This window comes from Patiria miniata, unplaced genomic scaffold (assembly GCF_015706575.1).
Source record: "Patiria miniata isolate m_02_andy unplaced genomic scaffold, ASM1570657v1 HiC_scaffold_26, whole genome shotgun sequence".
NCBI classification, from domain to species: domain Eukaryota; kingdom Metazoa; phylum Echinodermata; class Asteroidea; order Valvatida; family Asterinidae; genus Patiria; species Patiria miniata.
In genome coordinates this window covers 5,115,161-5,140,245 of record NW_024037065.1, presented here as the reverse complement: position 1 = coordinate 5,140,245, position 25,085 = coordinate 5,115,161, and the positions used below count along the sequence as shown (strand labels likewise).

At 42.5% G+C, this 25,085-nt stretch overlaps 4 protein-coding genes and 1 long non-coding RNA gene across 6 annotated transcripts; 2 read left to right on the top strand and 3 right to left on the bottom strand.

Moving 5' to 3' along the window:
• Positions 1–1,796: 1,796 nt before the first annotated feature.
• On the bottom strand, positions 1,797–4,149 carry LOC119733776. The gene is made up of 3 exons (XM_038207140.1): positions 3,454–4,149; positions 3,164–3,365; positions 1,797–3,019 (listed from the first exon to the last, which is right to left on the bottom strand). The coding sequence occupies exons 1-2, from the start codon at positions 4,122–4,124 to the stop codon at positions 3,299–3,301; spliced, it is 738 nt and encodes a 245-aa protein (XP_038063068.1). The 5' UTR covers positions 4,125–4,149; the 3' UTR covers positions 1,797–3,019; positions 3,164–3,298.
• Positions 4,150–10,675: 6,526 nt separating this feature from the next.
• On the top strand, positions 10,676–13,384 carry LOC119733882 (THAP domain-containing protein 11-like). Its single transcript, XM_038207245.1, has 3 exons — positions 10,676–11,078; positions 12,357–12,805; positions 13,337–13,384. The coding sequence occupies exons 1-3, from the start codon at positions 10,898–10,900 to the stop codon at positions 13,382–13,384; spliced, it is 678 nt and encodes a 225-aa protein (XP_038063173.1). The 5' UTR covers positions 10,676–10,897.
• Positions 13,385–14,252: 868 nt separating this feature from the next.
• On the bottom strand, positions 14,253–16,561 carry LOC119734132. Its single transcript, XM_038207488.1, has 3 exons — positions 16,522–16,561; positions 15,816–16,003; positions 14,253–15,443 (listed from the first exon to the last, which is right to left on the bottom strand). Exons 1-3 carry the CDS (start codon positions 16,540–16,542, stop codon positions 14,696–14,698), a joined length of 957 nt encoding a protein of 318 aa, XP_038063416.1. The 5' UTR covers positions 16,543–16,561; the 3' UTR covers positions 14,253–14,695.
• Positions 16,555–18,612, bottom strand: LOC119733881 (the record flags this gene model as incomplete). The annotated part of the gene is made up of 2 exons (XM_038207244.1): positions 18,220–18,612; positions 16,555–17,103 (listed from the first exon to the last, which is right to left on the bottom strand). Coding segments are annotated over exons 1-2 (942 nt in total), but the record flags the coding sequence as incomplete, so codon positions are not given.
• A 1,622-nt stretch (positions 18,613–20,234) lies between these two features.
• Positions 20,235–23,128, top strand: LOC119733629. 2 transcript variants are annotated; one of them, XR_005271950.1, is made up of 4 exons: positions 20,235–20,502; positions 21,526–21,621; positions 22,097–22,187; positions 22,466–23,128. It is a non-coding gene; the product is annotated as an uncharacterized LOC119733629 (long non-coding RNA). The 2 variants fall into 2 exon arrangements; XR_005271951.1 differs by having other exon boundaries at positions 20,236–20,502; positions 21,531–21,621.
• The last annotated feature ends 1,957 nt before the right edge of the window (positions 23,129–25,085 follow it).

The window sequence follows — 25,085 nt, the reverse complement described above, 5'->3', positions numbered from 1 at the left end:
CACAAGCATATACCTGTAGGGGATGTTACGGTCGGCCAGAGTAGGAAGGTAAAGATCAATAAGTTTAGGACCGACCTCATCAACAGTTCCCGTATACCAATTACGGGCTCCGCTGGGACGAGCAACAGATCCCGGATCCGGGTTGTCGTAGTGGGGATCCGTAATAAAACCGGCAAACGCTTCACTCATCTTAGCAGCGGCCAACCCTTTGAAGGGAAGAACATTGGGAAAATCCACCGGGTGGCCGTGGTCAGAGACAGTGGGCCGGCCAAGACGCCGCATGGCTTCGTCCGGTTCCATCCACACATAAGCCAAACCATGCCCTTCGGTATCGAGACGGTCATCGCCCTGTCCTTGAGCACCGCCTCTGATCCGATAATCATAATGGACCTGGAACAGTTTACGGCCAGAAGTAGAGTAGAACCAGTACAATATCGGAATCTGATCGTAGGCTTCATTAGTGGGTAAGTAAAAATCTTGAGGGTTGGAATTCACACTGATGTAGACACGCCACTGATCCTGCTGCGTGGGGTCGACCACTTCAGTTCCAATAATCTCTACGGTTCGTTCCCGCGACCGGCCGACATCAACATTAAACCAACGCGTATCCAAGGCGACGGCTTCAGCATTGCTCCGCGGTTCCTTCAGCAACACATTCATCAAATTCCCGTGCTGTCCGTCTTGGATCCGCTGGTTGGCGGTGCCGGGTTCAACATACGCAGCAGAGATGGGAATGTTCCACGCATCTTTGGTGGCATTCTTGGTGGAGGCGGCATAAACACGTTCCGTATGTTCGAAATGATAGTTACCCCCAGCATTGGGACGAAAGACGTAGTCACTCAGAGCTGGGAAAGCATGTCGAACCAGATCTTGGATTGAAAGAGAGTCTTAATGGCCTGGGCGGAGATCCCGGGGGTGACGTTGAGATTCCAGAGAAAGATTTTATCCGCCTGCTCTGTAGACCACCGGTCGTCGGCATACATGTGATCGTGTATCTGGCAGAGTCGGTCGAGGTGGTTGATGGGTTTGCGGTTATAATCGTGGGTACCCGGTCTGCAGTAGTTATATCCCCAAAGGTGGGCGGCAAAGGGAATGAAGGGTTTCGAGCATTCCGTGGCGGAGCGAAACACGGGACCAACATGTTCAACACCCCACGGATCGTTGTCCAGGCGTTCGTAAGGATTGTTCCAAGGGTACCCGACCTGTCGTTCGCCATCAATGTGCTGGTCTTGCCACTCTCGCGTTAACAGACGAACCCATTCAAGACGATGGACAAGTTGCTGATCAGAACAATCCTGTTTATAGTCAACTTTAATGGGGCAGGGGGAATCGAGGAGAACTTCGGCGAGATTGAGTTGATCCTGCTCGTTCAGATCTTTGGGCTCGAAGTTCAGACGGGTTAGCTGATCTCTCTGCGTATCGTCCGAGTTGCTCGGATATCTGGCGGGTGGCATCACCGATAGCACAGACGGACGTCAGCACACGACAGTAGGTCAGCTCGCACCGACGACTGCGGGAATACTGAATGTAGCACGGAATACTCATGATTAATATAGTCAGGGAACAGCAGATCACGACGGTCCAGAAGAACGCCCACCAGCACTCCCAACACCCTTGGCACGGCGACGCCTCGGTAGACATTTAGCTTTCATACGCCGGAGGTCGGTCAGGATCAGTTGAACGAAGTTTATAGCTGACCGCAGACACAATATATACAAATCGACAAGCTTCATACAGAATGTAATTCAATTGCACAAGAGAGCAAAGGACCAACACATCCTTCCACTCGGACAACATGGTCTCAAATGTAGTAAAACCTCAGCGTCATTGACTCTTCATTGGTTTTTGCATAAGAGATTTTTTTTATTTTTTTTATTTTATTTTAAACACAACACAACTTTATTTACATTTATACAATTATAATGGTCACTGCCCTAACTAAAAATGGTTACTGTACTTTATTTCCCTTTAAAAAACAACTTTAAACCTCAGGTTAACTGTGGGCCGCAGTACTACTTTACAGTTCAATGTGATCGCGGAATTCGGTGTGGAGGCTATCCGGGGAGGTGTTGTTCAACACTCTGCACGCTTCGGTGAGAAGATCGTATGTACGGGAATCCTTCCCACGCACACGACGTTCGTTGTCACGAAGAGTGGCCATGGCAGAGGTAGAGGGAAGATTGGAAGGGGTGAGGTCGAAGGGGCCAGACGCACAGTCGGCAGCTTGCTTCGCTGGCAGCACACAACCGCTCCAACTCCAACTCGTCAGCACGCTCGGAGGCCGTGGTCACGCGGCTACCGTCACCACCAAGGGAAGACGACTCATCGGAGAACAAATCGGGGGAGTCGGGGAAAGGGGCATCTTGTTGGCGTTGACCGCAAGGGATGGAAGACGAGCTGTCTGACGAACACAAGTCGATCACACTGCCGGGGGTGTAAGTACAAGGAAGAACGGTAGGTACCAACACAGGTTTAATGTCTGGCGGGGTCGGAGACAAAGCCGGCTCGGACTCGTCGCTGCTCCACCGCTGGTCCATCATGTTGAACCGCGCCCGCGGCAAGGTTAGTGGGGGTACCCGGCCAGGTCTGCAGGACGTAGGGGTTGTTGGCACGACGTCGGTCAACTCGCTGGATGGCGATGGGCTTAGAACGCTTGGGGGGCTCGGGGGGCTCTGCAGCCTGGCTAACTCGAGCGGAGATACTGCGAAACATACCTCTTCAGTCGTTGGTGACCCGCGGGAAGATGACCGCTCACTGGCCGCTTCGTTCTCTATAAGTTCTCTCAGGGCACGTCAGACGAGAGGATGGCAGCGACGGCTGTAGTCGGCGAGGAGGGGGAAGGCCCGAAGGTTCTCATACACAAAACATCTGTTGCGGATGGCCTCTTGTTCTGACACGGCGAAACGCCACAGGGGGTGGTTGGCAGTAGCAAAGACTGGGGTGCGTGCAAGGAAAGCCTCCGCCTGGTGCTTAACGGGCACCATCGTCTCCTGGCCTTCTAGAACAATCTTTGCCTTTTCTGAAAAGTTTAAAGTACAAACACACATGTTATAATGGGGTACGAGTTTTGTACACAAGTCAATGGGGGACGAGTTGGTAAACCAACGCGGCCAATACACAATGCAATAGATAAGCGCGTTGGTATGAAAAAGTGGACACTTACCAATGACACAGGCATCCAGATAGGGTTCGTTAAGTACTATCATACGCTTGTCTACACACTCCTGCCACATGAAGGCATAACCTCCGCTGCCTTGGGAGATTTCACCCACATGTACTGCAAGATCCACCAGTGAATTCACAAGCCAGGTCTTGCCCGCATTGGATTCACCAATGAGGGCCAAGCAGTTTTTCTGGGGGTAGTCCTGTAAAAAAAGAAAATTAGTATAAGATGAGTGTTTAGAAAAAAGGGATCGGGAAGTCTTGAGTCCTAGGGTATAACGGTTTACTTACCTGTCCATCACCGCAGTCACTTCGTTCACCAGAAAGTTGAGAAGAATACCCTGATGGGTACACCACCGCGCTACCAGGTACACTCTCTCCTCCACGGTGTGGTACTTCGGAGGGTTGGGGGGATTATTCTGCTCCCAGGTGCTCTCCAGCGTCTCCATATCATTCTCCAGACATCCCATCTGCATCAGAAGACGGGCCTTGGTGAACCGATCCCTCCAATTGGCCTGGAAATAGAGTTTCTCAACCCGGGCTTTCACCTGGGGAGACTCATACCGCATCACCCGAGTGACAAAATCATTCGAGGAGCGGGGGGACCACTTGGACATGAGATCCATCAGCACTTGAAGATCCGTCTTGGCCGCATACTCGCCTCCATCGGGGTACTTGCCCTTCGGCTCGTCCGCAGTGCCCCGGGTCATCATCTTGACGGTTCTCATCTTGTCAATCTCATCTTCGGTGGGAGTGATGCGGAAGATGGGGTCGATCTCACTGCGCTTCTCCGGTAGATGCTCGTAGATGACAGTACGAGGAGGAATAGACAGGTAAGTGATCATGGCCTTGGGGTCGCGTATCGCCACCCCCTGCATTTCACAACAGGCGGCACGAACGCGCTTGGACAGTTGACGAACTCGCCATGAATCACGCCAGGCGCTGCTGCTGACCACCACCATGTGAAGATGTAGACCCCTGACCTTGCAGGCTAACCCCCCCCCCCCCCCCCCCCCCCTTGGCAGGGTCGTGCTCGTAAATGCAATACTGAAAATCGCCTAATTCAGCCTTGCACAACTCCAGGATAGCCGGCACGGGGACATCGGCGTGAGGATTGATTCTTTGGACGATCACACCCGTCTTGTGCACGGTAGAAAACTCCAACAAAGGGCGGGCCTTCTTAGCGGGTGGATGCTTGCCCGTACCATGGAGCTCAGCGCTCCGTTTAACGGTAGACAGCCTAGCGTTGATCATTGCCTGTGCCATTACGAGAGCAAACAGAGAATACGTCCCCCCCCCCCCCCCCCCGCTAACACGTTGATCTATTAGAAGTTGAATATACAATTGTATACATTTGGTTGTTGTTGTTCATGCAGTCAAACACTGCACCAAAAAAAAAAAAAAAAAAACACCTACATAATGCACGTATAACGTGCAAACATACCAAAAAAACATTTGGTTTCCCCGTTGTAGGGTATGTAGGGTGTTTGCGCGTTATAAAAGTGGAAGGAAAGTGGGTCACTGTTGTATGTGATGGCCTACCGTACCTTATTCTCGCCCAGCTAATTGAATCAGACAACGAGAAGTATGGATGGTTAGCACTTCGCCCTGGTGGAGGTCACTTCGAAATCAACATGTGTCGGTCTTTTTCGGCCTTTACTGGGAGGTATTCTTGCAGCCCCTTGCAGAGCTACTGGGATTCAGAACTGACAAAGCTCAAAAATATTGCAGGTAAACATCAGATCATCAAAAAAATGACAGATGTTATTCATCGTTTTGGAAGGTTCAGCTGATGAGCTAGTCGTATGATACGTCAGAAACTGCCTCAAAGAAGGGGATGAGATAACGGCCGATGGCTTCCTGACAATGTATACATCAAAGGTGAAGAGCCCGAACTACAAGTACCTGTTTGAGATGGTTTTTCAATATCTGCTGGCTATATTTTTCTTCAGAGGAGGGGTGCGGCGAAACAACAGTGAAGCAGTGATAACAGCCAGGAGAATCTACGCTCCAGTGTGGAGTGTTCGCAACCACCCCAAATACAGAAAACAAGAATTAAGAGATGTATGCCAGCGGCTGAGCTACCCAGCAGAAGTTCTCCTCCATATGCAGGGCAGACAATCGTTTTCTGTTTCAGGTGGTGAAACTAGAGGGGAAGCGGCAGACTTCATCTTAGAGAACAAGAACAAAAAGATCAAACGCTGGGCTTCGGAGTCCCTGACGAAAAACAATGGCGACGAGCCTGTAACAATCAAGATTAACTGCATGAGGCAAGTGTTCCAATTGAAAATTCGATTTTTATTTAACAATTGAGAAGAAATTAACGCTTACGTTTCCTCAGGATAATTCATTCATTTGTTATGCAATCATTGTAAACTAGGGAAGGCATTACCGTGTCCAAATTGAAACCATTTTTGAATTGAAGTTCATTGTGGTTTTGTGCACGTTTTTCGGTGGGAGGGCTCGCTTCGGACGATGCCTCGGGCAATAGAAACTGAGTTTCTCAAAGGGTACCTCAGAACTGCCTACATATCCAAGGCATCGGCCGTGCACCCAGTAGTTGCATTGCCTCACGCTACAGCCTACCCAAGCTCCCATTTTCTTGGTTGCAGCTGAACCGTACGATATACCACATTGTGCGCGGCATATACCGAAGACATTTTTCCGCTGGTCGTGGGTGTGTTTGTTGCAGATGACTCGGCCTTGTCAATGTCAAGTGTTTGTGTGGCAACCGACTCCGTTGTTGGGGCCACCTGCACCTCGGCTGTGTGGAGATCAGTCACAGGCTCGGGATTTGGCGTCTTGGTGCAGGTGCTGGGTGCCAAATATTGGTGATCAGTGGTGGTGACGGCATTTGGGCCAAAACGGCGCTCATACTGCCGACCCCGTTGGTTTATGATGCTGACGGCAGCGCTACTTTGGCTAATTACACTTAGCTCGTTCGCCTGCCGAGTAAATGAGATAGATAATATAATATTTAAAAATAGAATGGTTTATGTCTATAGATCAAAGATGGAACAATGGAGCGAATGGAAAGAAAGCCCGAAGACATCGAAGACGACATTTGTAGAGATCCAAATTCCTTTATGCACGAAGTTCAGGCTTGGAGACAAAAAATAAGGAAGGCAGAGTATCTAAACCAGCCTGAAATTTCCTGCGAACATGTTTCGCTTTCGGGTCAAAAGCTTAACCCCGACCTTGTAGATTTTACAGAAATACTGCTAAACTTCACTCAATTTTTGTAGAGGGTGCAACACAGGGTAGTGTTCCACAATTAGAGCCAATCTGCGTGACAAAATTCGAGCTGCGATAACAAGCATGATAACACAGTTGGCAAGGAAGGAAACAGCTGCATTTTTTCTCACCCATCTCGGTCCCCGATTGAAGAAAGATGACCTCCTGTTGCTGCATGATCACATCGAGGACGCGATTGACGATCAACAGGCAATGGCAATGTGGGCGCATGAAGACAATGCTAATGCTGCTCATGAAAATAATATGCTGATGATGAGTAGAGCAACATGCATTCAAGAACAATCACACCGAGGCTGTTAGTCGAAAGTGAGTCTTGTCTTAATTCGGTTATCTACGGCTTGAAATTACACGAGTATATGGGAAGTGGCTGCTGACGCCACCATAGACACATGTGTAATTTCTAGCCGTAGCAAACTAATTCGGACACTCGTACCATGGTGACATAGGTCCCAAGCCAACAGTCGGATGAATAATGGTTGAAAAATACTGCTAAAACAGCTAACAACCTGCCCGAAACGGCCTCAAGGTATCCCAATGCCCATGCAAGAACTTTGACCGGTCACAGCGTGAAATCGCGCTGGACAACGGTTGATTTCATCCTGGATTTACCTACCTTAATGTTTCGCGTTCTTCTCGAATATGTACAGAAATGGATGCCCAAACGGCGCTTAAATGTGCCCGCCAGCGTTTGTTCTAAACCCCAATATTTTGGAAATCCTTCAATCGCGGAATAATATATACCTCAATCAGAAGATAATTCTACGTTATCCGCCAAACGAAGTATAACGCCCTCAACGGTCAGTTTGCAAAAGGCGTATACGCCGATCGACGGATTTCCCCGACTGACTGAAGTGACATGAGACGACAAGAAAAATCCCATCCTATACAATCGCAATTAGCATGTAGGCCGCGCTTAATGGACACGGATAAGTAAGTTCATGTTGTCGGATATTGGCTTGGGCTAGAGCTCAAAAACAATAAATATGACAAATACACGAAGACGGTAATTTTCATAATCATAATAGCCTGCGATACACATAAATAAACACGTCGCCATACTGAATGAGTATAACAATATTCATCAAAATTTGGGATGAATTTGGATTTTTATATGTCAAAGTACAAAGTGTCATGAACAGAGTCAAAACTAGCGGGGAGTCTCCAGTCGGACTACTTCATCGACGGCATAACCAACGCAACTCGAAACTTTAACTACTCGTCATTGGACAAGGAAAACCACTAAAAATTGCAAGATTAAGATTTTGGTGCATTTTTGAAGCAAAACGGCGACAGGTTTTCCAGGCTGGATTTACATTGCACGACTTGTGATTTTCTTCAACTTTTCTTGTCCAGTTTTTGCAGATCAAAAATGTATGCATGCTTGGCATTGAAAGCCAGAAACAAGATTGCGATATAAATTGTATTGCGAACCTTGTCAAAACATTTGCTTTAATTGCGAAGCATTTTTCGTTGAAACGTTTATATTGTTACATGTAACATACGTTTCCATTACTTTTTGCGAACATTCTGTACAAGAAAACAAAAGGTTCTTGACTTTCGACTAAACACTGTAAGAAATTGTGTAAGAAAATGCATAAAATTATATTTGAAAAACGGTTTAGCATGCTGTATAAGAAACACAAATGATTTTTAACTTCCACGGAATCTTACAAATGATGCATAACATTCCATTTGAGAATCGATGTAGGGCCTATTACACAAATCTGCATGAGAAAAATATGGTTCTTGACTTAGGTAAGTGTGAGGGGTCTCTAGCGGGGACTTCAGGGAAGGGGGGCTCTGGTCTGGTTCTGGAGTAAGGGAAGAGGGGGGCACGCAGGTTCTAGTTGTGAGTGAGTGCTGACACGGAAACTAAATCTCCCTTGCTCTGACTGTTTATTCAGACTGAATCGGCCCCTGGGGCCACCTGTAAAGATCAGGCAGGCACTCATAAGTTTCATTTCAAAATACAAACAATGTACATGTGTAACTCATGAAATAATAAGCGTACATGTATTAGAAAGATGTACACACATTACCCAGTTAATTACCAAGAGTGAAAAGCCTATATGCAAGTATGGTGACCGCATCGAGCACCCAAGGATGGAATCACAAACAGACAGGCCGGCCCTGCGCACTGACTGACCAACACTCGCACACACTATCACACACCGCAAGCACCCACATCCGTCCCTAAAATGCACAATATGATCACCAACTTACATGAACTTTCCAAAACTATATGACAGTGACAGTTGTAAGCATTTCTATAAACTGGTCTCCAGACAATTAAGTGCCCAATAATGCAATATAGGCCTACGTCCAAATAAAATCACTCTTAAACCACAAACTACTGTAAGTTACATATCACAATACATGTACTGCTCACGCACGCACACTGCACATGGTCACACTGTGTGTGCCATCAGTGCAAACATGGGTTGCTAACCCTCGTGCATTTGGTCACAGTGCTCCCTAAATCTTACAGCAAAAATCTCTCCAAAAACTTCATTACATCCTCCAAAACTACCACCATATTAATCTATAATAATTTGCTGATAAAATAAAGGGCACATAAGTAATAATCATCTGGATTTTTGGTGAAATAATTGCATTCAAAAATGACCTAAAAAAGTACAATACATTTACCTGTAAAGATCGGGCAGGCACTGCCTTGCCGCGAATGCATGGTTTGGGAGCTGTGAATTAACAACGTGCAGTTCACGTCAAGTGAACAATCCACAAAAGTGATCTAAAGCCAAACCTATGATGACAAATAATTTGATAATACACATTTCTTATCAAGATAAGCATAATTCTTCTTTAAAATCTAAACATAATGTTCCTTTTCCTTGACTAAGAAATATTCACAAAATACAAGTTCAAAATCACAGCTCCATAAATCAATACTATTTTTGGCTCCACTAGAAAAATCAATACTTTGTATAGCCTTGTCTCGAGTCACACTGAGTAGACTTCCCTCAAGTCACATGAATAAATAACAAGGTAAATGCAAGGTTTGTAGTGAATAAACAACCAGAGAAAGGGGTCATTATAGAAGAACAAGAAATATAATCAACACAACCATTACATAAGCATGATACAAAACGTATAAGAAAATGCATGAAACCGTCATTAAGAAACGGTGTAGTGAAGTTGAAACTGTGCAAAACTATAGTGTGTCATTTTTGGTGTTTCTTTATATCCCGCTACATTATTTTTTAGGAATGGAGTGAAAGAGGCATTTTATTACTCTCCAAAAGAATGGAGAGGAATCGCCTCCAATGCTCCATTTGAGCAATATAATGGAGCACTAAGACAATAATGTGACGTCACGGGTGGAGTTTAATTCTAAATAAAGGGCAATTGCTAATTCAATCAGATCCAATAAAGCACCACCCTGTAGAATGTGTCCTTGATGTTGTTTTCAGGCGCAGGTCAAAATAATATCCAACTTTTAAATTGAATTAAGATCCTAGAATACTGTTTTCTTTAGATTCTGAGCACTTTTATTGCCAAGTCGTTTTTTAAAATGTACAAATGAGAAATGATTTACTCAAAAACTTAAAAAAATAATAAGTAGCCTTTGGTGTGTCTCGGCTGATGTTGCCGCTTACTAAGCACTCTGCCCGCAACACCTACGGAGACACAGCATCTTCTCCATAAGTCCTTCTTGTTGTTGGCCCAGTCACTGCGAAAGAAATTGTGTTTGGAGACGACCATGCGTTGAGGGTCTACCTGCAGCACTGGCCCACCCTATCCTTGGATTCTGCCCTTAATCCTTCCCTGGCGGAATTCTGCAGGATTGAATAGCTTACGAACTAGGTTAACACAAATTTTGAAGTTGCTTCGGCTGTTTATTCTCAACGTTTTGATTTCATGATCAGTGAAGTACGTGTACGCAACATCCCTCCTCACCCCGTCAATTACATCATCATCATCATCATCATCACCCCCCCCCCCCCATCGTTCCAATCATCATACATTATCATCATCATCATCTTTGGCATCACAATCAACTTCATCTATAGCGTCCCCTTCATTATCATTTTCCTCATTCACCTTGCTCTGTCCCTTATTTTGGATAATTACCCTTTCTTTTTGTTTAATCCGGGATACATGACTCATTACAAACAGTTTGAACACGGCGAGTCGCAACATGAACGGCAGTATTGAACTTTACTTAGTTAATGGTAACGTGCGTGTGGAACGGTTTTTGTCGCAGCAATTGCCTTTATCTCTTGCATGTGTGTATTAACCCCTTGCAATGACGTCACATAGCTACCACGTTTTGATGTCGTCCGCCATTTTGGGAGTCAAATTACACACAGTTTTGTACACGCATATACGTGACGGCGCCGCCACATGACGTCTTCCGCTCAATTCCCCTTTGACCCGTCACCTTTGCCCTCCTTTTTTGGTTAATTTATCGAGATCTGGGTACGGTACGTCGCCAGGCTCGGGTCAAGGTTTGTACAAAATGGTACATACTTGTGTTGTGGTGCGTTGTAAACACAGGAAAACAGCCGGGTCGGGCATTTCTTTCTATCGGTTTCCTACGGACGAAGAGCGTCGGCAAAAATGGATCAATGCAATAAAATGTGAACCGGGTTGGATGCCGAATGACGGGAGCCGTCTCTGTAGTGCACATTTCATTTCTGGTAAGTCATGTAGCCTAGGCCTTGGCTATAAATGCAGCCTGTGTGGGTAAATTTTGTGAATTCGACATTTGCAAGTTCGTCTTGGCTTTAATCTAACTTAGCTAGGGCGGCTAAAGTGGGATCTTCACTTCAGCAGAAGGACTACCGATAACAGTTCAATAAATTCTAGCATTTCGTCATTAAACCATGAATCGTCCTGTTCAAATAACTACCATTGTGATGGGTGAGACGTTGCCTAGCATATGCCTAGGCATGCTAGGACTTTAGTAAGCCATCTTATTTAGGCTGAGTGTTACTCAGGACTATCTGAGCAGAGCCTGCTTCAACAATGCTTGGCATGCTTGGGCTTGGCTTTACTGCCCTTTTTCAATTTCTTATATTTATCTGGTTGACTATTTCTTAAATTAGAATTGCAGTTAACTTATAGTAATATGGCCTACAGTTCTAAAGTTTGAGCCAAAAAAAAACAGAATAGAAATTTCAAACGCATGCAGTAAACTTTTCTTACTCTGAACAATGATGTAAGCTAGAAAATGACGAGGAAAACACCCCATATGGGACTAAAAGACCAAGTAAAAAATGATTTAGTTTCTTGCAGGTTTTTCTTTCATAAACCTAAAAGAAGACAAGCGTTTGTTTTCCAAGATGCCAGATTTTCCAAGATGGCATGTAGATTTTTCTGTTTTCTTGCTTCTTTTGCTAATGCATATGGTGTCCAAAGTGATATAGGTACAAAAAAAGATACATGTAGGCCTACAGTTTTATTGGAAAGAAATTTTTAAAAAAGAGGCAATTTATTCAAATTGATCCAATTCAAGCAACATCTATTCCACCACAAGCATACAATGCAAATCATCATAGCCAGAACATGGACAGATGGCTAGACAAAACTGAAAAAAAGAAAAAAGAAAAAAAATAGGTGGCAGGAAACCAACAAAGCAGTTGCGGTTATTATAGGTCTAAGCAAAACAATTTAACCAGTTTCTACTGGTTTATTTGTTTGCCTTGTAATCTCAACTAGTACATAGGTTGAGCCTTTGTCCAAAGTCCCATTACAATAATTGGGAAATGAGCTTAATTTGTTTCTAACAGTGTCCTTGAGAACAATTGAGCTAGTGCACCCCAGTCCCCTCCCACTAACCCCATTGTTGGCTGTATAATAGGGATCAGGGATAGCACATTCCGAGTTTATTGTAAAAAAAAAAAAAAAGTCAGAAACAGAGTTTTAACTACATGAAATAAATATGCGCATTTATTTTTTTTCTCTTACTTATGCAGGAAAACAGAGCAGAAATCCTCTGTCACCGGATTATGTTCCCTCAGTTTTTCCAGACACGACATCTCCTGACAAGAAGCGGAAGAGGACTGCTCTGGAACGGTTTGAAAAGCGTGAGGCACTAAAACTTCGCAGGAGAGAGAATGCCGCTAAAGAAACAGCTGCACAGGCTCTAATGACTTTGCAAACTGAAGCCTTAGAAAAGGTTCAAATGGAACAAGATTTGCAAGAGGAAGCAGCAGAGACTTTACTGAGTCTGCAAGTGCATCAGCCATCTATGTCATGTCAATCTGCACAGCAAGCTTCAACTTCAACTTCTTCCCCTTCAGATACAGTAAGTGCAGCCTCCATTGAGTTAAAGTGTAGGAGACTGTTGGAGGAAAATCATCATCTCAAAGAAACTGTAGAACATTTGTCACTGTCAGAAAACAGCTTCAAAGATGATGACAAGGTCAAATTCTGCACAGGTCTTCCATCATTAACACTACTTCAAACTATTCTTCAGGAGATTTCACCATTTCTGAACACTCATCCTAAAGCAGTTCTTTCAAAGTTCCAGCAGCTACTAATGACACTTATGTACCTTCGTCTTAACCTCTGTAATCAAGATTTAGCCTATAGATTTAATGTGAACTGCTCAACTGTTTCAAGAACAGTTAATAGTGTGATTGATGTGCTTTATGCAAGGTTGGTTCCCATGGCTGTGTTTTGGCCTGAAAGAGAAGAATTAAGGAAAACCCTTCCAATTGTGTTCAGATCTGTATATCCAAAGTGTACAGTGATCATTGACTGCTTTGAAGTCACAATGGAGCGATCAAGTGACCAAAGGGCCAAGTCGCCTTGAAGGCCAGGAATACCTTGAAATATTTGATTGGTGTTGCACCTCAAGGAGCAATCATTTTCATTTCAAAGGGATGGGGGGGTCGAGCAAGTGACAAACACATAACTGAAAATTGTGGTATCTTGTACAAATTGCAACCAGGCGATGAAGTGCTGGCAGACCGAGGTTTCAACATTCATGATTCAGTAGGTGTATATGGTGCGACCCTAAAAATACCTGCCTTTACTAAGGGCAAGAGCCAACTAAGTAAGGAAGAAGCTGAGACCACAAGAAAACTTGCTTCAGTACGAATACATGTTGAGAGAGTAATAGGTTTGGTCAGGCAGAAGTACGAAGTATTGAATGGTCCTGTAGAGATCTGTAAGCTTATGAGGAAAGATGAAAACATGACAACATTTGATAAGGTTGTGCATGTAGCCTGTGCCTTGACTAACCTATGTACTTCCATTGTGCCATTTGATTAAATGAGGATGTTGCCAAATTGTTGATCACACTTCTGCACAGGCTGGATGTTGAAGAAAATCGTCAACGTTCATAACAGAAATAATTTGTTCACAACTAAAAAAACGCTGTCCAAGATTGGAAACACAACTTGTGTGCTTCATAATCATTCAAAGTGCATGTTCACAATTGGAACTTGTACGTGCATAATTTTTAGGGGAAATTACAAGCATAATTAGACGAAATAAAAAAAAACATGTTAAGCGTCCCCGCCCGCTTCCTTTTAATGATTGTTTAATAACTTATATATAACCTAGGGCACCTAAACAGGTTGCAAAAACAAAATTTAGAAATGCTGAGACTTTTCTAAATTGGTCAGCATTTCACGAGAAAAAACTTCCAAATTCACCATTATATTTAGAACTTTCCTATAAGATGGATTTTTTTGCGCCGGGGTGATATAAATCAAATTAGGTTTTGCCCTACACCAACGTAGAATTTTCCTCTTTGGTATTAGCAAGTACCACGATGTACAGACCTGTTTAAGAGTCATTATGCTTTGTTAAGTGTCATTTTAGGTCAGCTGCACCCCTGTTAAACACCATGTCTCTTTCTAAACAAAGCTTTCTCCATTTAATGCAGACATGTACATACCCCCTTGTTTATGGTGCAAATCAAGGATTGTTTTTGTTCCTCGTCCCTTTTCCTTTGTTTGTACTCTAAACTTATTTGCAACAGCTTTCATTGGTTCTGTACACATTTTCCAACCGAGGAGTCCTTGATTCATAGATGATGTTGCACATGTGTGTCCTCGATTGACACCATAAACAAACGCTACCATAACTGCTCAACTATGGGTGTGTACATGTACATGTATTTAATGTTTGCACTGCAAAAGCTACTCTATGTAGTTTTAAAACTGATCTTAACAGATTTGAAGCTCTAAATTATGCCCACAGAAATTACTTCGGAAAATAACTTAATGCAGGCTCATTCCCACACCATCCCCTTGATATAAATTCTCCCCTTCATTTTATTGGTTGCCCATTATGAATATACTTACTGTTCTTTAACCTTTGCTGTACGTTTTTGTGCAACCTCAATCTTTTTACAATTTGGGCATAAATACCGCTTTGTCTTTGGCAGCACCGTTAATCCAAGACATCTTAAATGAAATACTTTTACTCTGCATTCAGTAGATTGACATTCAATCATACCATGACCAGTGTTTGCCTCACGACAAAAACAACAAACATTTACTTGTGTCTGTGAACTGCACTCAGCAATGGTGTTCCCTTCGCCTACATTAGATGTTGTGTACCACTTACCAAGCAGCTCAGGCAAAATACCCACTTTGAAAAACAGTTTTGCTTTTTCAACATTTTCCTTAAGAAACACATCATTGGGGAATATTCTCTCAATATGTGGAGCATCAGGTTTTGTTTGAGACCAAAGAACAAAATCGCAATAGGGTTTGTTGGAAACAAACAACTGGGCTTGAACCTGAAAATAATAAGGATGACTATGCTTGAGGTACAGCTTTCCATCTGAGCTACTCTCAAGAGGGAAGTCCTTCCTTGTCAAGCCTTCACTGATGTTACAGTCCTTTACACAAAAAGGGCACTTTACCTCCAGCAGTCCATCTCCACAACAGGTGCAGGTGATGTGTGCATCGGGGGATGCCCCTAGAAAGGGGAGGTCAAGGCAAATGTACAAGCCAACATCTCTGACATGGAGATTGTCATGGTTTGATGACTGACACTTGGTGTAGCTTTCAACTGCATCTTTCTCGTGCTGACAGCCCCAACTAAAAAAAAAAGAGTTTGAATCTATGTTGACATCAATTAACTGTAAAAGTTTAATATTTACTGACTGATCTGATGTAGTCGTTTGGGACATGATCAATGATCACACCCCCCCCCCCTTCTTTGCCTCCAACCTGAATTTGCCCCCAATCACTTTCACAATTATCAGCTACTTGTACAGTAATGTATTTTTGGTGTCAAAAGATGCGCAAGGCTTGAGGCTAAAAAGTCACAAAAGCTCCGGTCCCGAAATTTTTTTCTCTCGATTCTGCCCCCCCCCGGCCCCTTTAGGGTTAAGTCATCATTTAATAGTGAGCACAGAATGACCACTCACACTTACTATAACATACAAACTTTAAAAGTTGTAAACTTACCGAGTTGCAGCAGTACTGAAGCTGTATGCAGCTGGATAACAGATTGATTTGATCAAATACGCTGATGGCATGGCAGGGTCTGTACACACTACTGATTTGAACTTGGATGCAGTTATTCGACCAGCTCGGTAGATATGCCACATCTTGCTCTTTGCCTGCTGACGGGTTAGCTCCTCAATTGCATTACACTGAAAATGATGAATATATAAATAAGGATCTTTTTCTCTTGTTATCAGGGGTCGCCCCCAAAATCTCTTGATGTGCCAAAGGTCATCATTATTAGTTTATCATGTCGATTGATTGAACCATCCTATGCAAACATACATTCTGTGCCAAGTTGTTCTTGCAGTCAAAATCAATAAAGTGACTGTTTTCAAAAGAGCTCCCACTGACTAGCTGTGACTGTTTATGTAGCATGATACAGCTGTGATTTACTGAAGGTGATTGATAAGACAGCTGTGCCACCAGTTTCCTGTTGTCGTCTGTTGACAGAATTTGATTAGTCAAAGTGCTTACTAAAAAATTATGATCTGACTGTGACTTACCTGTGTAAAAGGCATAGCAGCGGAAGTGTCTGGAAATTTTGACTATGAGGGTTAATGCTTTAATTGTGTCTCTGACACTACCACAAAAGGCTCAGTGTTGTGTTTACTAAACTTTGCACAAGCCAATACAGCAGTTTACATGTGCATGTACATGTACTTACCATGTCCACATCCATTGTCATGTTGTTGAAAACAGCTCCACATTTGGTGAGTAGTTGGGGATACGACACCTTGAGGTTTTCTGCACAGTAGAGTTTTGTCAGTGGCTCAGGAAGTTTCAATTGCAGAGCTTTTGGGATGAAATCTGCAGCATATGCAGGCACAAGTGACAGTATTGCAGATGGTACACCTGTCCCTTTAAGCTGTTGGAAAAAGTTGTCTGTTTCGTCTTTAGATGGCGGGGGTACAGATCTAGATTTGCAGGAGCTCTTTGGCAAAGTGGTTGGGGTTTCAGTCATTCTCCTTTTGGGTTTGCTGAAGTTGATGTTGCTTGCTTCCGCATACATGTCGTCACCGCTAGATCTACTCTTTGCTGGCTTAATCCACGTACATGGTTTGGATGTGCAAGTAGTTGTGCTCATTTCCACACCTTTTGACACAGCAAACAGAGTTGCCGCTACATGAGAGCATACCTCCGTTACTCCTGCCATGCATGTGCAATGCGCAGTGATCACAACTCCATCCTCTTGGATAGCCACCCATACCTTGACAGGGGGGTCATTGAGTCTCTGTGAATGGTGTACCTGGGCAGAAAAAAAGGAACATTCAAATTAGGACATACATGTATTAGGTTTTCCTTTTGACTACTAGAATTAGAAAAAAAAACCTATGCCTTATTTTGAATTTTGATCATCTCAGCTCCTTGGAAGAATTTAGAGCCAGGGGTAGATGCAGACTTACATTGTACATGTGTAGCCAAACGCTACTGGGGCATGTGCAGCGCGTATGTGGAACCGGGTCCCCATAGTATCCGACTGTTGATGTCATCATAAGTTTGTAAAAAAGAAGTGGCTACATGTATTGTTACAAATGTAGGTTAGCCGTAACGCGACTTTCAACGCTATTGTAACAGAACTATGTATCTCGGCTGTTGAAACCAAACTGATCAAACAAATGGTTCTCCAACTTCATTTCCCAACACCACTCACTTCTAAGAAAAAATGAGGTCTACTTAAATAAAGGAAGAGTTTGATTAAAAACCTAAAAAGTTATAAAACCAAATCAATTTATAAAAAGAATAGTAAACAGAAGCGTGGCATGGGTTTTGAACCTGGATTCCCGACTCATTAATCTAACGTGAAACCAACTAATCAAGCTTTTAAAACATTCTGATTCATTGCGCAGTTACATGTATTAATCTATTCTAATATACACTCGCATTGTGTTTTTACAGTCAATGCCATAGTTTGAAAATTGTGTTTACAGCTGTCATTTACTATAGCCACTGTAGCGTAGGGCCTACATTCACATTCAGTGACATTGTAGAAATAAAAGTAGGCCTAGTCCACTCACTGGCACTCGGATACATATTTTATATTACTTATAATATGGCTTGAGTAACTCCAGCTGACATGCTCATATTCATTCACATGTAGCTAACTCCAGCTGACATGCTCATATTCATTCACATGTAGCTAACTCCAGCTGACATGCTCATATTCATTCACATGTAGCTAACTCCAGCTGACATGCTCATATTCATTCACATGTAGCTAGCCTAGGCTACATGTGAATGAATATGAGCATGTCAGCTTGAGTTACTCAAGCTAATTTTATATAGGTCTACAACGATAAAACAACAGTCAATTGTTAAAGATTGACCCAGATTAGTGAAGATAAAATTAAAAATCACGACTCACCTTTGACAAAATCACAAAAACAGAGGTAGTTGGGTCACGTTTCATTGGCTGGTGCCACACAAGTAAGTGATTTACTTTACCAGCAATGAAATACTTGTATCCGTCTAGACTTTTGTAAGCCTTCATGGCTTCCCCCGTGTAAGACGAAGGGAAGTTTATGAGGTACTTATAAATATCTGGAAATTCTAGCTTTGGTAGCAAGTTGGATTTCAACAACGGTGTGCAGCATGATGCGGGGATGAGGTATGGATTGCATGTTCCAATGTTCCCCAGCTTGTTCACGTATCTCTCCTTGTCAAGCAAAGGAAGTTGTTCCACGTTTTCCGACAAAGAACTAGGTGGCTCAGAACTTGAACTGGCACTGGATAACTGACCATCGACCACGGCATCCATGCTGCAAGTGCAAGTGGTCAATATGATTGATTCGCGACACAAATTGGCACGTCGTACGGTACGATTCTTCTACGAGTACGAACAAGCATCGGACGTGATGTGTATCGTGCGTGCGCGATATGCTAGCAGACGATAATTTGACTCCCAAAATGGCGCCATCAAGATTTTGTGTAAAATGATGACGTCATGTGCATTGGGTTAATACGCCGTGTGTGTCAGTACAAGTCTACCATCGCCTGATCGCGCGTGGGTGACTTGATGTCAGTTGATACTTTTGTAACAACACAGTGGTAGAGCGTCGCAAAGTGATATTCGCCGTATTTTATGGCAGCCACAGGACTGATGAGAAGATTAATTTGTCTGGTCCTTGGAACGGGGTCTTAGTTTTACCACCTCCATTGAATGACCGATCAAAATGAAGCTTACAAAATTCCCTTAGCAGTGTTAGGTGTGCATGAATCCGGGAACTTTCAGCGTAGTGCGCACACTGCGATAGCCCACCGGTCACGCTGTCAATTACGTGCAAATTTCCGTAGGTCATTCTGCTGTTAGTCAAAATGTGCGTGTTGTCGCAAGTAGGAACATGTACCAGGTACAGATGTATGGTTGTTCATTTTGTAAAACTTTTCCTCCAGAATGTTTAAGTAATATATCTTGTAGTTTAAACTTGGTGTGCATTAATCTGGAAGTCTTGGAAACAGCCGTGAGGCCGTCTTTTTCTTTGCTTTTTGTAGAATCGCTATGAAGTAGAGCGCGTTGTGTACATGCCACTACATGTACACGCTCGTGGTTGTCTTTGGAAGATGGTAACTGTTTGTAACGATCCTAGCCCCGAATGCAGCTATTGAATCCAGGATCCCGACCTCCATCCCCCGCCATTCCTCCCCCTGCTGTTCAGCCCCAGGTTGTACTTCATCTTCCCATTTGTCCCTTTCATCCCAACTCCAATGTTCAATATCTAACATCCCTTCATCCCAATCATCGACACCCTGTGCACTCCCATCATCCCCCCTGTTTCTTGGCTCGCCCCTTATAGAACTCGTCCCCACCTGTTCCCCCATCTGTTCCACCTTCTTTTCCCCCATATGTTCCACCTCTTGCTCTACCTCCTTTTTGACCCCCATCTCCCTCCTGGTTCTTGTCTCGATCCCACTTTCTTGGAACCAGCATTATGTGGATCATCCGTCAGTATTAACGGCAAGATATTTTTGTTCAATGTGTGGCTTGGTCTTGTCATTGCGTAACAAATTTGCCAAGTTCGCTTTGAGTTCGCTTTGAACTGCAGGCAGAAGTACGCAAAATATTGGTCACTTTGTAGTATATTTATACGCATACACAGTACAGAAGTAAACTTAATTTTTAATAATACAACCATATTTTAACAAATAAAGGGAAAATCCTACCTCAGTCCACGATTAAATTAAAATTCGTGCTGATTATCATTGGACATGTCAGAGATTTTATATTTAACCCTTGAAATGTTATTCATAATATATCTGCAAGAAGCAATACAAAAAGTCCTACGATGGTATGCCTTTTTATTCCTTTTTTTCCAAGCTTATTTTGACTTTCAAAGTAAAATTCCGAATCAGCTGACGGGGCTCAATTTATACCGAATTTGCAAAGCACAGCAGCACCGGTTAAACTGCAGAACGGGTGACTTGTGGCCAGTTTAGCACAACATAAAATGCTAGCTGGTTACCTTTGTTATGTCCACAGATCGTACGCGACATTAACAGAACACCAGTGCAGATCAACATGGCAGCCTACATGTCCGTCCTTTTTTTTCGTGAATAAAAGTAGGAAATTACGTGTTCTTTTTTAGCTTTCTCGTCCTGACTTCGCAGCAGTGAGTCACCCACTGTTCTAAACAACGGCAAATTTGTTTCGGTAAACCTATGTTTCAGCCATTCAACATATTCCTACCAAAGTACCGTGTCTACGTTGACTTTGACATGTTTGACGTGGACTAGGCGCGCCCTACCTCATGACCTTCGTAAATAAAGGCCACACACTGAGCATGCAAAGTAGTTATGCACATTTCAGACGGTTGTTTTTGTCGTGTAATTTAGAATTTAGATACGCAAACATGTGCAACAAACGCACCTGGTAATTATACGAAGAATAGACATTTGAAAAAGGGGGGATTACTTTAATTATTATAAAGAGAAAAAGCGTAAATAAACTACAAAAAGTCCAAATGTGAAAATCCAAATGTGATACAGTTAATAGTTTACTTCGACATTTTTGGGTGCATGCTCCAGGTGTGGCCTTTTTTGACAGGTAGTCCAGTAAATTGGACCATTTACGGGGCTGTATAAACCTTGACGTTGACCATGTCATGCATGTAAACGTTAACGTGCACCTGACGTGACTACAAATTTCCGTTCATAATAATATTCATCATGTTCATGCATGAAGTTGGAACATGTAAAACCGGCCTACGTTGTGTACATGAGTACAACAGTGAACACAAAGTTAGATGGCGATATTCATGAGTAATATGTTTACAGAAAGAATGTTGCATCCTGCCTAGCATAGGATTAGGAGGCTATGCTCTCCTTCATCAGGTTCATACGAGACCACCATCTTAATAGGACAATTACTGTACTATGTATTCAATGGCTTCAGATACATACAATGTATGTGCGTAGTGCGCAAAATGTTTTAAATATGCACGCGTCTTGCTCAGCATTTATAAAAAAATACACCATTTGGGGTCCGGGGGTAATGCAATTTTGACTCCTAAAATACTGATGCAATAACCTAAAGATTTAAATTCTTTTTGATATAGTTACGGTTGTCGGCAAGCGTTTGACCTAAATGAGATGTTGCATTGAGCTCCAGGAAAATTATTGCTTGGATATTTCATCTTCTACCTCATTTTTTTGTGTTTTTGTGTGTATATGATAGGACAGATGGGAGTTTGTGTTGACAAGTCTTGGAACTTTGCGATCTTCTGATTGGCTGTACAACACCTAACCAACTACGTATCTACTCAGCACAAGGGTAATTACTCATCACCCAGTTTTTTGCCTCGTTTTGTAAGGCCAGGTAAAAGAAAAACATGTTTGGTATCCTGCTTTTTTGAAAAATAAGAAGGACAAGGCCCTTTTTTTCTCCTCCAAAATGGCCGCCTGACCAGGGTATTTTTCAAGATAGCCGCTAGCTTATTTTTTAATTGGCTACCACTTGAACTCGGAAAATGGCACACCAGCTTTATAATTATATGGGTATGCAACAAACAAAGAAAAATCATTTGTTTCTGTTTTTGTTGAATACTGGCCAAGCACACGTTCATTCCTTTATCAACTAGTCACCTATAATTGTAAATCACATTGCAAGCCTCATGCATTCGGTTGTGCAGTGCACATAATTACCAGCCTGTTCCATTGTGTAGGCCTTTTGATGCAAAAGTTATGTAACAAGTTATATTACCATTTTCTTGATAATGCTATGGATGTTGAATGTTTTTACAATCTAGGATCATGCTGATTTGGTATCTACCAGAGTACAGATCAGTATTTCTGAACCAGGGTTGCAAGATGGAGCATCACATTCCAAAAGCACACATGGTGAGTAATAACAAATATTTGAAAAAAAAGACACTAGAATTTTGAGAGAAAAGCATCAGTTTAGTGTCTTTTCTCTTCATTCAGCTGGACACAACTTTTGTTAATCTGTTGACATTAAGTGAAAAGCATACACATGTAGACTTCCAGAACACATTAAGACAATGTCAGAGCTTCATACCTGAGAAACAAATACTCAAAGTGTATTAAAATCTTGCTCCTGGAGTGTTCCACTGATTACCGTTCCCCTATATTTATGTATCTGTCTGTGTTTTTACTAGCTAGTTGAGTGATGAGCCCTTTCTGTGGTGACCAGATGACGAAGCAGATGGACAACTACTTGATGCTGGACAAATGCTCATCCTGTGGAGCTATCAAGATTATTAACCCCTACCTCCCCAACTCATGATCCATCCCCTTATTTGGGGGATTTTGGTAGGCAAGCCGCGAGTACCAAGTCCATCAAAATCCACTGTAGTGGTGGTCTTATTCCGAAAGCATTATGTGAAGTTGGGTCAGTGATGGATTTTGGAGGACATGGTCCAGTACTTAGACACTAGGTATCAGCACTGCAAGTCCATTAACCTTAAATTCTTAGATGTTTTGTGACAGCTCCAAGTTTTGCCATATGAATTTAACAAAAAGTCAACCCCTAATCTGTAATATCTTAATCTGTAATATCTTATAGCAAACTTGAATCTGTCATGATGGACAATTACTATACGAACCTCTGTTATAATGGCATTTTACCCCATATTAATAAAATGTATGTAAAATGAACCTTTAAAAAGTATCCTAACGTGACATTATACATTTCGATGGTGTTTCAAACTGTGATGTTCATTAATAATAATAATGTTTAGAATAATTTATTGTTATCAAGACCATGTATGTACACTTTTGATTCAATGCAATAGTTCTCAAATAAACGACGAATGAAATTACACCTGTTCATTGGTTTCTTTATTTAAGCAGTAGATCAGTGTGGCAAAAATATTTGACATTTTGCTAGTTTACCCCGCACTCAACACCCTTTTTCTGCAGTAAACTTCGTTTGGGGCTTTTACAGTGGCGTAGCCACACTGTTAAAAAAATGTCTGTTCATTAACAGTTGATTCTATTGTCAATTGGCATTACAGGAGTTACTGTTTTTGCACAGTATATTCTACTGTTTCTTTTTTCTCTGTACATTAACAGCAGATTCTACTTTACTTGATATTGTTCAATTACAGGGGATTCTACTGTTTTGCAACAGATGATTAAGTGCTGTCGTTTTGTAACCTAACAGCACATTTGCTGTTTTTTTTTTCCTTAACAACTCTCTGTTGCTGAACAAAAGGTTGTTTTTGTTTAAACGGTGATTATTTGATGGGGGCCGATAAACGACAAAGTGTTCATGTTTGTATCGAGGATTGCGAATGACAGGTCCTGTGTGAGCCTCAGTACACATATATTCTCGTATAATGAACGTACTTCACATGCAGATACTTGTAACACGTCATGTAATGGCGGTGCTATCGATAAAACTCATGAAGGTTCGAATGTAGATACTTGCACGTTGGCTTACGGCGGCGAGTCATGCTGCAATGACAACCAGGCAAAGTTCAAATGTGTTGTCGTTGACAATCAGGCTTACAAACTGAAACCGCTTCTATATAGCGCTTCTATATAGCGCTTCTCCTTGAGAGTAATAGTCATTTACAATACAAATGCAAACATGTAAGCAGAAACGGATCAGTAAATTTGCTCCAAGATGCTACCGTACGCATACGCATGGACGCAACGGTAAGTTGTATGGTACTGTATAGTCCGACTCCCGCGCGCGCCTTCCTTGACAACATCCTGGTACCCTTCAGCGTTTATGCCACAGTAACGTTGCACTACTACCGCCTACCAGTGAAAAAAATCACGCGATACGGCCGAACCCTGTACAAAAAAGATGATTCTCTGTTGACCGACAGCGAGGTGACTGTGTTCTTACAGAGTCAGAACGGGGGCTTGTTCAAAACATGATGTTCCTTGTGCGTCCACAGAATTTTAGTTTAACAGCTAATATACAGTAACCAAACAGAGAATTGGAGAAAACTGTACGTAGGCAGGAGCAAATTTGTAGATTTACAGAAAAATCTGAAAACAGTAACATCTACTGTCAATTTACAGAAATTTCAACAGAAAAACAACCGTTAAATAACGCAATTTTTTACAGTGCAGCCATTTTTCAGGGGGGGGGGTATGGGGGCGTCATGTATATCAATGATAATTTTTTTAGAAACTCTAAATCTCAGTGGGGGGGGGGGGGGGACTTGGCTTTTACCAGGACTTCAAGCCCAGTTTTTTCACAATGAAGACAACACCAGACCAGTCATGTATTTGCTTTTCCAAACATGATTGAAGATCCTTTGTTTAATCTTCTTTGAAATGATTGCATTAAACAGATTTTATATGTAAAATGCACGAACCTCACAATAAGCAATTGTGTGGGAGGAGAAATGGGCAAGAATTTTCTCATTATGTGGTTCTTGCTGAAAACAAGGCCTTTATCAAAATGTTCAATCTAAAAATACAGAAAGGAGGCGAGAATGTCACAAAGGAGTGAATTCCCGTTGATAAAATTGCATTTCTGAACAATTTTGCTTGAAAATACTCTTCTAAAAAACGCTTTCAAGCACTATACTACCCCACTCAAATTTTCTTCTGATCGTGTATTTTTTTTTTCACGCAAAGTGCAATTTTACTCTTGACACTGCAATTATGTCAGATGTGCAAAATCTGGCTAAAAACTTGCTGTAAATGATAAAACAATTATCAATCATGAAAATGTTTTAATCAAAATCAATTTTGGGTCATTAAATTAAAATTGATGAGCATTTTCCAGACACCATGTCGATATGGCAATTTGAC

Bases quoted from the DNA above. Each gene is read 5' to 3' on its own strand.
- LOC119733776 (XM_038207140.1), bottom strand. From the start codon at position 4,124: ATGGTGGTGGTCAGCAGCAGCGCCTGGCGTGATTCATGGCGAGTTCGT. The intron at 3,366-3,453 runs GTAAGTAAACCG...CTTTTTTTACAG, and splicing joins GTGACTGCGGTGATGGACAG to GACTACCCCCAGAAAAACTG.
- LOC119733882 (XM_038207245.1), top strand. From the start codon at position 10,898: ATGGTACATACTTGTGTTGTGGTGCGTTGTAAACACAGGAAAACAGCC. The intron at 11,079-12,356 runs GTAAGTCATGTA...TTACTTATGCAG, and splicing joins TAGTGCACATTTCATTTCTG to GAAAACAGAGCAGAAATCCT. The intron at 12,806-13,336 runs GTCAAATTCTGC...AATTGCAACCAG, and splicing joins GCTTCAAAGATGATGACAAG to GCGATGAAGTGCTGGCAGAC.
- LOC119734132 (XM_038207488.1), bottom strand. From the start codon at position 16,542: ATGACAATGGATGTGGACATG. The intron at 16,004-16,521 runs GTAAGTACATGT...CATCATTTTCAG, and splicing joins TGACAATGGATGTGGACATG to TGTAATGCAATTGAGGAGCT. The intron at 15,444-15,815 runs GTAAGTTTACAA...TTTTTTTTTTAG, and splicing joins TTCAGTACTGCTGCAACTCG to TTGGGGCTGTCAGCACGAGA.